The following is a 12,462-nucleotide window of genomic DNA, read 5'->3' as shown; positions in this document are numbered from 1 at the left end:
GGGAGAAAGATGGCAGTGTGGCAACAGGATAATCTGAGTCACACAGGGCAAAACAGAAAAAGGAGTGAAGATTCACGCTGAAGATAGAGCCGTGGGAAATTCTCGATGGGAAGCCCAGGAGAGCAACAGAGACTGGGAAGGGTCACACCAAAAGAGCAAATAGGAAAGGGAAGTGGAGGAGACTCGGACTGGGGAGGTTGGCACCAGCCAATAGCAGACCAGGTGAGAGAGGAAATCGAAGGTCCATGGAGCAGCAGATAGCAGTAAGAGAGCTTGGCAAACTGCTTTGGAAGTTCCACACAGGAAAAAAAGAGAAGGTATAGAGGAACAAACAGAGAGGTCAGGCACCCCCCTACCCACCTCCCTCCTCACTCCTTCCCCTACCTAGACCTGCAGCTGGCTGGGAGGGGCCATTTTGTTTGTTTACATTTTCAAACGTAAGCAGGGGGTTGAGGACTTTGCCTCTCACATACACCCCCATCAATCGTGGGGCAGGAGTCACCTCAGCATACTTCCCACCCAGGAACAAGGACCACAACATTTCAGAAGAATTTCTTCCCTACCAAGCAAGCTGTACACAAGGAGAAGTCCTGAATACTGAAAACTCAGGCTGCCCCATCCACCTTTGAGAAGTGAGCCAGGCTACCGTAGGTAGGGCTCTGTGCTTCCACTTGGAATGCACAGACACATGGCAGCTCATAACAGAAGGAAACCCCACCACAAGAAAATCTCCAAGGATTAGAAGTGCAGTTTGTTAAGCAGGGACAATATAACCCTGAACACACCACAGACTAACACAGGGGCATCCCACAACTGTGAGGAAAAGGGTAGGTTATACCAACAGAAGTGAACAACCCCCTCTAACCAAAAAACCACAGGAAAGCTACAAAGCCCTATGGGAGCCTTACATTGGATACCTGCTCCACCCTGGAACACTGAAGATATCACCCAGGCCACATCCAGCACACACCTCTTGGAACTCACTAAAAGTATAGACGTCCCACTAAATCACAAAGACATAAAGAAAAAAAGCAACATATCAAAATTTATGGGGTATAGAAAAAGCAGTGTTGAGAGGAAAGTTTATAGCAGTTGGTACCTACTTCAGGAAATTGGACAAATAAATAAGCTATCAATGCATCTCAAAGATCTAGAAAAATAATAGCAAATAACCCCAAAACTAATAGGATAAAAGAAATAATTAGAATTAGGGAATAACCAAAATTGAAACAAATAAAATACAAAAGATCAGCAAAATGAAGAACTGTTTTTTTTTTGAAAAAAAAAAAAATTGACAAACTACTGGTCCAACTAACCAAAAAAAGGAGAGAGAAGACTCAAATCAATAAAATTAGCGATGAGAAAGGAAATGTAACAACAGACACCACAAAAATAAAGAGAATCATCAGAAATTACTAAAAAGAGCTGCATGCCAACAAACTGGGAAACCTAGAAGAAATGGATAGATTCCTGGACACATACAACCTACCTAAATTGAGCCATGAAGACATAGAAAACCTAAACATACCCATTACCAAGATGGAATTTGAATCAGTAGTAAAGACCCTCCCAAAAAGGAAAAACTCAGGACCAGATGGCTTCACTGCTAAATTCTACCAGACATTTAAGTAACTATAATTCTTCTCGAGCTATTCAAAATATTGACAGGTAGGGAATCCTCCCAAATTCTTTCAATGAAGCCAGCATCCCCTTAATTCCTAAGCCTGGAAAAGATGCAACAGAGAAAAAGAACTACAGACCAATTTCCCAGTTCGTATGTATGATGAACATACATGCAAAAATCCTCAACAAAATTCTGGCTTCCAACAACATATCAGAAAGATCATTCACCAATCAATCAATGGGATAGATCACATTAACAAACTGAAGAACAAAAACCATATGATTATCTCAGTAGATGCAGAGAAAGCATTTGATAAAATACAATACCTATTCATGATGAAAACTCTAAGCAAACTGGGTATAGAAGGAACATTCCTCAACACAATCAGGGCAATTTATGACAAACCCATGGCCAGCATCATATTGAATGGGGAAAAGTTGGAAGCATTCCCAATGAGATACAGTACCAGACAAGGATGCCCACTCTTATCATTGCTATTCAATATAGTCTTGGAAGTTTTAGCCAGAATCACTAGACAAGAAAAAGAATTGAAAAAGGGATTCAAATCAGGAAAGAGGAAGTCAAAGTATCCCTATTTGCAGATGACATGATTCTATACACAGAGGATCCAAAAGACTCCACCAAGGGACTATTGGAACTCATAGAAGAGTTTGGTAAAGTAGCAAGATATAAAATCAACACACAAAAAACAACAGCCTTTGTACACAGACAATGCCATGGCTGAGAAAGAACTTCTAAGATCAATCCCATTTACAATAGCTATAAAAACAATCAAATACCTTGCAATAAATTGAACCAAGGATGTCAAAGATCTTTACAATGAGAATTACAAAACATTAAAAAAAGCAATAGAAGAAGATACCAAAAAATGGAAAAAATCTTCCATGTTCATGGACTGGAAGAATCAATATCATCCATACTAATGTCCATACTACCAAAAGCAAGGTACAGATTCAGTGTGATAACAATCAAAATACCAAGAACATTCTTCTCAGATATAGAAAAAATGATGCTGAGGCTGGCGCCACGGCTCACTTGGCTAATCCTCCACCTGCGGTGCCGGCACCCCGGGTTCTAGTCCCGGTTGGGGCGCCGGATTCTGTCCCCGTTGATCCTCTTCCAGTCCAGCTCTCTGCTGTGGCCCAGGAGGGCAGTGGAGGATGGCCTAAGTGCTTGGGCCCTGCACCCGCATGGGAGACCAGGAGGAGGCACCTGGCTCCTGGCTTCAGATCGCTGGCCGAAGCACACTGGCCGTGGCGGCCATTTAGGGGGTGAACCAATGGAAAAAGGAAGACCTTTCTCTCTGTCTCTCTCTCTCTCTCTCTCTCTCATTGTCTAACTCTGCCTGTCAAAAAAAAAAAAAAAAAAAAAAAGAAGAAGAAAAAATATGTTGAAATTCATATAGAAACACAGGAGATCCAAAATCGATAAAGCAATCTTATACAACACAAAGAAGGCTGGAGTCATCACAATACCAGATTTCAAGACATACTACAGGACAGTTATAATCAAAACAGCCTGGTACTAGTACAAAAATGGATAGAAAGATCAACGAACAGAATAAAAACACCAGAGATCAATCCAAACATCCACAACCAACTATCTTTGACAATGGAGCTACAATCAATCCCTGGAGCAGGGACAGTCTCTTCAACAAATGCTGCTGGGAAACTGGATCTCCACATGTAGCAGTAAGAAGCAAGACCCCTATCTTACAAGTTACACAAAAATCCACTCAAAATGGATTGAAGACCTAAATCTATAACTCGATACCATCAAATTACTAGAGAACATTGGGGAAACCCTGCAAGACACTGGCATAGGTAAAGAGTTCTTGAAAAGAACCCAGAGGCACAGGCAGTCAAAGCCATTATTGACAAATGGGATTACTTCAAATTGAGAAACTTCTGTACTGCAAAAGAAACACTCAGGAAAGTGAAAAGGCAATAGACAGGATGGGAGAAATTCCTGCAAACTATGCAACTGATAAAGGGTTAATAATCAGAATCTATATAGAGATCAAGAAACTCTAAAGCAAAACAAGCAACCAGTTAAGAAATGGGCAAAGGACTTATACAGACATTTTCCCAAAGAGAAAATCCAAATGTCCAACCAACACATGAAAAAATGCTCAGGATCCTTAGCCCTCAGGGAAATACAAATCAAAAGCATAATGAAGTTTCATCTTACCCCCACTGGAATGGCTTTCATACAGAAATTAACAAGCAAAAAAAGCTGGCGAGGATGTAGGGGAAAAAGTACCCTAATCCACTTTTGCTGGGAATGTAAACGGGTAAAACCACTATGAAAGACAGTTTAGAGATACCTCATATATCTGAATATAGACTTACCATATGACCCAGCCATCCCACGCCTGGAAATTTACCCAAGGGAAATGAAATAAGCAAATAAAAGCATTATCTGCACCTCCATGTTTATTGGACATCAATTCACAATATCTAAGACATGGAACCAACCTAAATGCCAGCCAACTGAAGACTGGATAAATTATGGGATATGTACTCTATGGAATACTACACAGCAGTAAAAAAAAAAAAAAATGAAATCTGGTCATTTGCAACAAAACGGATGAATCTGGAGAACATCACACTGTGTGAAATAAGCCAGTGCCAAAGGACAAATACCATATGTTCTTCCTGATCTGAAATAACTAATAGAGCACCTAAAAGAAAATCACTAGAAGTGATAAACTGATACTTTGAGAAATGGTCCTTGTCTTGACTGTCAAAGAACACTGTTTTTTCCTTTTCTCTTCCTCCTACTACTTGTTGAACTCTTAATATAGAGTTAATGATATGTGTATAAAGTCAATTGAAAATAGATCTTAGGGATCGGCACACCGTGGTACAGGTTAATCCTCTGCCTGTGGTGCCGGCATCCCATATGGGCACTGGTTCTAGTCCTGGCTGCCCCTCTTCCAATCCAGCTCTCTACTATGGCCTGGGAAAGCAGAAGATGGCCCAAGTGCTTGGGCCCCTGCACCCGTGTGGGAGACCAGGAAGAAGATCCTGGCTCCCAGTTTCAGAATGGCACAGTTCCTACCATTGCAGCCATCTGGGGAGTGAACCAATGGAAGGAAGACCTTTCTCTCTGTGTCTCCCTCTCACTGTCTGTAACTCTCCCAAATAAATAAATAAATAAATCTTAAAAAAAAAAATAGATCTCAGCAAAAAATGGGGGTGGGATTAAGGGGGGGGGGGAGTTTGTAAAGCTGTATAGTTCTGTATACGTTCTTACGGACTTACTTCTAGGGATACAGTTTAAAAACTTGCCATGGGATCCCAAATCCCATTAAGCTGGGTGGTAAAAATGCCATCTTAAGTGTTAAAGGGATCATATTAAGTGTTAAAGTGATCATATAGATAGGATTAAGTGTTAAAGGGTTCATTTAAATAAGGTCAAGGGTCTGGTTATAATAGTAGATAGAATTAAAAAGGAGAGAATGTTTCAACATGGGAAGCAGTCCATACAGCAGACTCATAGAATGACAATCGCTCTAAACAGCACTCTGACCTCAGAATCAGCCCTTAAAGCGTTCTGGTCTGGCTGAAAAGCCCATAAGAGCATTTCAGGCATGGAAAGCCAAGACACTATGGCAAAAAAATTTCCTACATGAAGGATCTCTGTGAGACCCCAGTGGAAAGAAGTGGCTATCAAAGGATGTACTTATCTCTGAAGGGAGGAGAGAAGTTCCTTTTTGCTTATGGCCTTGTCTAAATATTGATGGAGATTGTGGATTCAAAAGGCTTCCATAGCCATGGCAGCTCATGTCAAGAGCCTTAGGTGATCACTGACGTCATACATAGGAGTGTTAATTGTTAAATTAAATTTCTTTAAAATATTATTTATTTTACTTGAAAGTCACAGTTACACACAGAGAGAGAAGGAGAGGCAGAGAGAGAGAGTGAGAGAGAGAGAGAGAGAGAGGTCTTCCATCCACTGGCTCATTCCCCAGATGGCCGCAATGGCTGGAGCTGTGCCAATCCAAAGTCAGGAGCCAGGAGCACCTTCCAGGTCTCCCACACAGGTGCAGGGGCCCAAGGCCTTGGGCCATCTTCTACTGCTTTCCTGGGACATGGCAGAGAGCTGGATCAGAAGTAGAGTAGCTGGGTCTCAAACTGGCACCCATATGGGATGCCGGCATTGCAGGCGGCGGCTTTACCCACTACACCAGAGCGCCAGCCCCAATTGTTAAATTAATAATAGGAGTCACTGTGCACTTACTTGCCATGCAGGACCTCTGTCCTCATTGAGTTTTATTATGAGAATTAACTGTAAAACTTGTTCTCAGTTTGTGTGTGTGTGCATGTGTGTGCAAACTGTTGAAATCTTCACTTATTAAAATAATAATATTAAGGGGGATTAGCTTAAATTAAAAAATTTAACATCAAATAATGTGCCAGGGTCTTATTTGCTAAACAACTCATAAAACTGATCTCTCTTAATTCACAGTAAGAAAAGGAAAACAGGGGCCAGTGCTGTGGCATAGAGGGTAAAGCCACCGCCTGCAGTGCTGGCATTCCATATGGGCACTGGTTTGAGTCCTGGCTGCTCCACTTCCGATCCCACTCTCTGCTCTGGCCTGGACAAGCAGCAGAAGATGGCCCAAGGCCTTGGGCCCTGCACCCATGTGGGGGATCCAGAAGAAGCTCCTGGCTCCTGGCTGCAGATTGGCACAGCTCCGGCCATTGCAGCCAACTGGGGAGTGAACCAGAGGATAGAAGACATTCTCTTTTTCTTTCTGCCTCTCCTTCTCTCTCTGTGTAACTTTTTCAAATCATTAAATAATTTTTTTTAAAAAAGAAAACGAATCATTTCAGGATCGTTTGCAGCTTTAGGCTACAGAGCACCCTACTCTACACAAATCTGATTTAATAATAAATAGGATTGAACAAGCCTCCTAGAAAAGAGTTTATTAACCCAATCATATATACTGAACAAATAACATTACCTTCCTGAAATTTTTTTTTAAAGATTTTATTTATTTATTTGAGAGGTAGAGTTACAGACTGAGAGGAAGAGACAGAGAGAAAGGTCTTCCTTCCATTGGTTCAGTCCCTAAATGGCTGCAACGGCCGGAGCTGCGCTGCTCCACAGCCAGGAGCCAGGATCTTCTTCCTGGTCTCCCATATGGGTGCAGGGGCCCAAGGCCTTGGGCCATCTTCTACTGCTTTCCCAGGCCACAACAGAGAGCTGGATCGGAAGTGGAGCAGTCAGGACTAGAACCAGTGCCCACATGGGATGCCGGCGCTGCAGGCAGAAGATTAACCTTATGAGCCATGGCGCTGGCCCCATATTTTTTCATTTATTGTTTGAGACATCCCCAAGTGCCCACAATGGCAAAGGTCAAAGCTGAGAGCTGGGAACTCAATCCAGGTCTCCCACGTGGACAGCAGGAACCAAATCTCTTGAGCCTTCACTGCTGCCTTTCAGGGTCTGCATTAGCAGGAAACTGAGATCAGGACAAGGATGGGAACCCAGGCATTAGGATGTGGGACGTGAGCGTGTTATTGCTAGGCTGAACGCTGACTCCCTGCCTAGAATTTTTATCTGTTAACGATGAGAAATATATCTTTGAAGTCTCTCACTGCTTCTATAACAGTTTTCAAAGACATTCAAGAATGTCTTTGCAGTGTAAGACCATGTAGACAACCATCAATATAGATTATATTTAATCAACATAAAAATCTCACTGGAATTATAAGCAGTTAGTCTTCATTATTTTTAATTAACTGAGAACCTACTATATGCACTATTCTAGGGTGATACAGCAGTAATAAGATCCCTGCCCTCAAGAAGCTTACATTCTAGTTAAAACAACATAGAAAAATATCATTACTGTGGTCAAAGAACACAGCAATCTTTTTGGCAGCCATTTCTTGTGACACTATCATGTTGAGCCCTCCTTCCCAAAGCTCTGTCTTTTCCATGTGCCATGGTTAAGGAGTGAGCAGCTGGAGATGTACATCCAGTGCAGAACCTTCTCACCCTAGGTTTACATGCATCATTGTGTCTGATTCCTCCTATGTTTCAACTAACTGAGATCTCTGAGGATGCTGACCCTAATATCTGACAAACTGGCTATCACTTCTGGCTGTTAACCTGCATTTTAATAACAATGCATAGGCCTGGGCCACGGACACTGTCACATAGCACCCTGTGGAAGCAGGACTCTATACTAACTAGTGCCACAAGCACAGCTGCTCAAGCACTTGGGAATCCCACACAAGGTAGCACTGGCCCCACAGGCCGCTCCCTCCTGGAGAATCAAGGCAGACAGATCTATTTCTTAACTGCCTAATGATCCTCACCAAAAGGGAAAACAGCCTCTGCTAACCTCAGTATTCCTGGCCAGTCGGCTCTCTTGGCTTCCCCACACCCTTACAGGTTGGTGCCACTCTGCTGTATTTTCTCTACCTACCCCTCTCTGCAGCCAAACCAGCTACTGCCCACTTTCTACCACGTAAAAAGTCTTTGCAAAAGAATTACATTTCTGGGGCTGGCATAGGGCAGCAGGTTAAGCCGCTGCTTTATGATACCACTGTCCTATATCAGAGTGCCAGTTCAAGTTCCAGCTGCTCTGCTTCTGATCCAGCTCCCTTTTAACATGCCTGGAAAAGCGGCAGAAGTGCTTGGGCTGGAGTGCTTGGGCCCCTGCCACCCATGTGGGAGACCCAGATAGAATTCCAAGGCTTCTGCTTTCAGCCTGGCCAAGCCCTGGCTATTGCCAGCATTTGGGGAGTGAACCAGTAGATGAAGACTCTTTCTCTCTATGTGTGCTTCTCCTCATTTCTTCTGTTACTCTTTCAAATAAGTAAATCTTAAAGGAAAAAATGTTATACTTCTGAGTTTCTGATCCTACAGCGTTCAGAGAATTATGCCACCGTATTGTGCTACTTTCTGAATTTCTAAAAACCTTATCTTCCTAAGTTTCCCACAATGTTCAATCTAATCCTCAAAGGCTCTACACAGTACCAATAAGCTCTTCCCACTATACCTTGTTGACTTAATTTCCCCATTACTCCCTAGTTCACACCCAAACTCCAATATATTCTCAGTCCTAGTCAGTTCTTCTTATACAAGTTGTACGTTCGTCAGAGAACATCTCCGTGTGCTTTTTATTTCAAACATTAGTTCACAACAAGTCACTCTCAGGGGTCTCCTGCTCACAGGGGCAGGGCAGAGCTATGGAGACACTCATCAAGTGCTTCAGATGACCGGAAGGGGAGGGACCAGAGTGCTTGGGGGAGAGTGGAAAGCAGTAGCTGGAAAAGGTGACATCCAAGCTGAGTCTTCAAGAAAAAAAAAGTCTGTGAATTAGGACTGCCAAGACAGAGAGAAGGAAGGAGCATCATGGGTCCTAAGTTGCTGTAGAAAAATGCAGGGGAAGAGTAAAGAGAGAACTGGGGCCGGCACCGTGGCTCACTAGGTTAATCCTCTGCCTGCGGTGCTGGCACCCCGGGTTCTAGTCCTGGTTGGGATGCTGGTTCTGTCCCGGTTGCTCCTCTTCTAGTTCAGCTCTCTGCTGTGGCCCAGGAATGCAGTGGAGGATGGCCCAAGTCCTTGGGCCCTGCACCCGCATGGGAGACCAGGAGGAAGCACCTGGCTCTTGGCTTCAGATTGGCGCAGCACTGGCCATGGCGGCCATTTGGGGGGGTGAACCAACGGAAGGAAGACCTTTCTCTCTGTCTCTCTCTCACTGTCTAACTGCCTGTCAAAAAAAAAAAAAAAAGAGAGAGAGAACTGGAGGCCAGACTGCCACAGGCCTATACAGGACACCGAGCAGCGGATCTAATCACCAGGCAGTGACAGAAGAGGAAGGAGCAGTGGAAATGAGCTCACACTACAACCACACTAAGTGGGTTGACTTTTTCTCTTAAAATGCTGGCCTACAGGCCGGCGCCATGGCTTAACAGGCTAATCCTCCACCTTGCGGTGCCGGCACACCGGGTTCTAGTCCCGATTGGGGCACCGGATTCTATCCCGGTTGCCCCTCTTCCAGTCCAGCTCTCTGCTGTGGCCCAGGAGGGCAGTGGAGGATGGCCCAAGTGCTTGGGCCCTGCACCCGCATGGGAGACCAGGAGAAGCACCTGGCTCCTGGCTTCGGATCAGCACGATGCGCCGGCCGCAGCAGCCATTGGAGGGTAAACCAACAGCAAAAAGGAAGACCTTTCTCTCTGTCTCTCTCTCTATCCACTCTGCCTGTCCAAAAAAAAAAAAAAAAAAAATGCTGGCCTACAGTTCTCTGCTATGGCCCGGGAGTATAGTGGAGGATGGCCCAAGTGCTTGGGCCCTGCACCCCATGGGAGACCAGGAGAAGCACCTGGCTCTTGGCTTCGGATCAGCATGGTGCGCTGGCCACAGTGCGCCGGCCGCAGCGGCCATTGGAGGGTGAACCAACGGAAAAGGAAGACCTTTCTCTCTGTCTCTCTCTCTCACTGTCCACTCTGCCTGTCAAAAATAAAGAAAAATTAAAAAAATAAAAAATGCTGGCCTAATCATTCGGATCCTGCTAAAACGCCCATGAGAGTTTCTTAGGCATAGAAAGCCAAGACACTGTGGCAAAAAAATGACCTAAATGAAAGCCCTCTTGCTGAGATCCCAGTGGAAAGAATGGGCCATCAAAGAAGGAGGTACCTTTCTCTGAAGGGAGGAGAGAACTTCCACTTTCATTATGGCCTTGTCTAAATAAGGTCGGAGTTTGTGAACTCAAGAGGCTTCCATAGCCTTGGCAGCTCATGACAAGAGCCTCGGGTTATTACTGATGTCAAAAATAAGTGTGTCAATTGTTAAATCAACAATGGGAGTCACTGTGCACCTACTCCGCACATAGGATCTCTGTCCTATGTGTTGTACTATGTGAATCAACGATAAAACTACTACTCAACCAGTACTCTATACTTTGTGTGTCTGTGTGGGTGCAATCTGTTGAAATTTTTATTTAGTAAATACTAAGTTGATCTTCTGTATATAAAAATAATTAAAAATGAATCTTAATGAAGAATAGGAAGGGAGAGGAAGTGGGAGATGGGGTGGTTTGTGGGTGGGAGGGTGATTATGGAGGGAAAAACCGCTTTAATCCAAAAGTTGTACTTTCGCAATTTATATTTATTAAATAAAAGTTTTCTAAAAAAATTTAGAAACCAGAGTGAATATTATAGCTAAGCAAGTTCATAATCATGTTTCTGAGATTCACCTCCTGTATTTTTGCTCTGGCTGTGTAACCATTCATGGTTTAGAAAACAAGAATATTTTATTCTTGTTCTGATATGTCCTACTATTGCATGTTTATGGAATAAAATTGCCATGGTTATTTAAAAAAAAAAAAAAGCAGCCTAGGAATTGTGTGAAAGAAGCTTACATAGGAGAAAAACGTATTCTTTCATTAGAACACAACAGAGGGAATGATATTGTAACCTGCCTACATTACTGGCATCCCATATGGGCACCAGTTTAAGTCCTGGCTGCTCCGCTTCCATTTCTCCCTCCTATTGTGCCTGGGAAAGCAGCAGAAGATGGTCCAAGTGAGACCCAGAAGAAGCTCCTGGCTCCTGGCTTTGGCCTGGCCCAGCTCTGGCCGTTGTGGCCATCTGGGGAGTGAAGCAGCAGATAGAACACCAATCGCTCTCTGTCTCTCCCTCTTCTCTCTCTCTGTTAACTCTGGCTTTCAAATAAATAAATAAATCTAAAAAAAAATAATAACAAAACAGAACAGAGCAGAAACAAATGTATTTCTGCCAGCTCTGCAAAATTACACATCTTATTTCCTAAGATTAACTGTGAGTCAATTATAAGTCATAACAGGAGAAAACAAGGGTAAAATGTCTTAAATTATTTTAAAAACTAGATATGAACATTGCAGGATTTTATATGAAAAATGAGTGGCACTTTTCTAACTAGCTCTGAATATGTATAATTACCAATCTGGATGTTGGCAATAGATTCAGTCTGACGATCACAGAGTGGACTCACACCCAAATGATACTTTTTTTCTATATCTCCTACAAATTGAAAAACAGATAGAATTATTCATATGGAACACATCTATTAGTTAAATATATATTTAAAATCTTCATCATACCTGTAAATTCCTTAGGAAGAACATATTTAATTCTGAGAGGATGGCTTCTCAATTAGTTCTTTAAATAACTTTAAACCCATTCACACATAGAAAAGGTTGCCACAGTGACATCTTTATTTAAATGGAGGAAGTAGAAAACTTCACTAGGTATTGCCCAAGACCATAATTCTGTCAGCATTTTAATATAAAACTTAGGATATTTAGAAGGAAGGTACTTGAAACAAAGACCCTTGGATCTGGATTTAAATTCATATGGCCATGTCCTCTACACATGACAAGGATGTAGCAAGTTCAGAGAAATCTGTCTATACAATAATTTCCAGCTTGATTTGGAGTGTGTGTGTGTGTGTGTGTATCGTCCTTCCAAAGAGGCCTACTAATTTTTAAAACAGATGCTTAATTTATATATTATCAGCTACATGTGCATTACTAAATTGTCACCAAAAATACCAAACACCTACTGACACACTCTCATAAATGGTTATTTTATGCAAATGATACTAAAAGATGAGCTGAATAGTTTAGTTATCACTCAGTACTGTACTTGCCTTGATGGAAGAATTCTTCTGTTACTTTCTCACTCCACTGCTTGCTTAATTCCCAGGTCCGACATGGGTTACAGATATCAGCACATTTCAAAGCCATCTAGCAATAAAAATATTAAAATTGTGTTAAGAGAAAAAGGCAAAACCTCAATTGTACTAAGATGAATAAA

At 42.7% G+C, this 12,462-nt stretch overlaps 1 protein-coding gene across 2 annotated transcripts in view; it reads right to left on the bottom strand.

Annotated features, from left to right (window-relative positions):
- PDE7A (phosphodiesterase 7A) overlaps positions 1–12,462 on the bottom strand; it is a 120,446-nt gene that overhangs the window by 2,591 nt on the left and 105,393 nt on the right. For both annotated transcript variants that reach the window (XM_062188421.1, XM_062188422.1), the window contains 2 exons: positions 12,296–12,392; positions 11,587–11,667 (listed from right to left, as the gene is read on the bottom strand). In XM_062188421.1, the coding sequence (XP_062044405.1) occupies positions 11,587–11,667; positions 12,296–12,392 (178 nt within the window). The remainder of the gene's footprint in view (positions 1–11,586; positions 11,668–12,295; positions 12,393–12,462) is intronic.

The sequence above is a fragment of the Lepus europaeus genome, chromosome 4 (assembly GCF_033115175.1).
Source record: "Lepus europaeus isolate LE1 chromosome 4, mLepTim1.pri, whole genome shotgun sequence".
Classification (NCBI taxonomy): Eukaryota; Metazoa; Chordata; class Mammalia; order Lagomorpha; family Leporidae; genus Lepus; species Lepus europaeus.
Note: the sequence above shows the minus strand (reverse complement) of the source record. Positions and strands in the feature narration are given on the sequence as shown.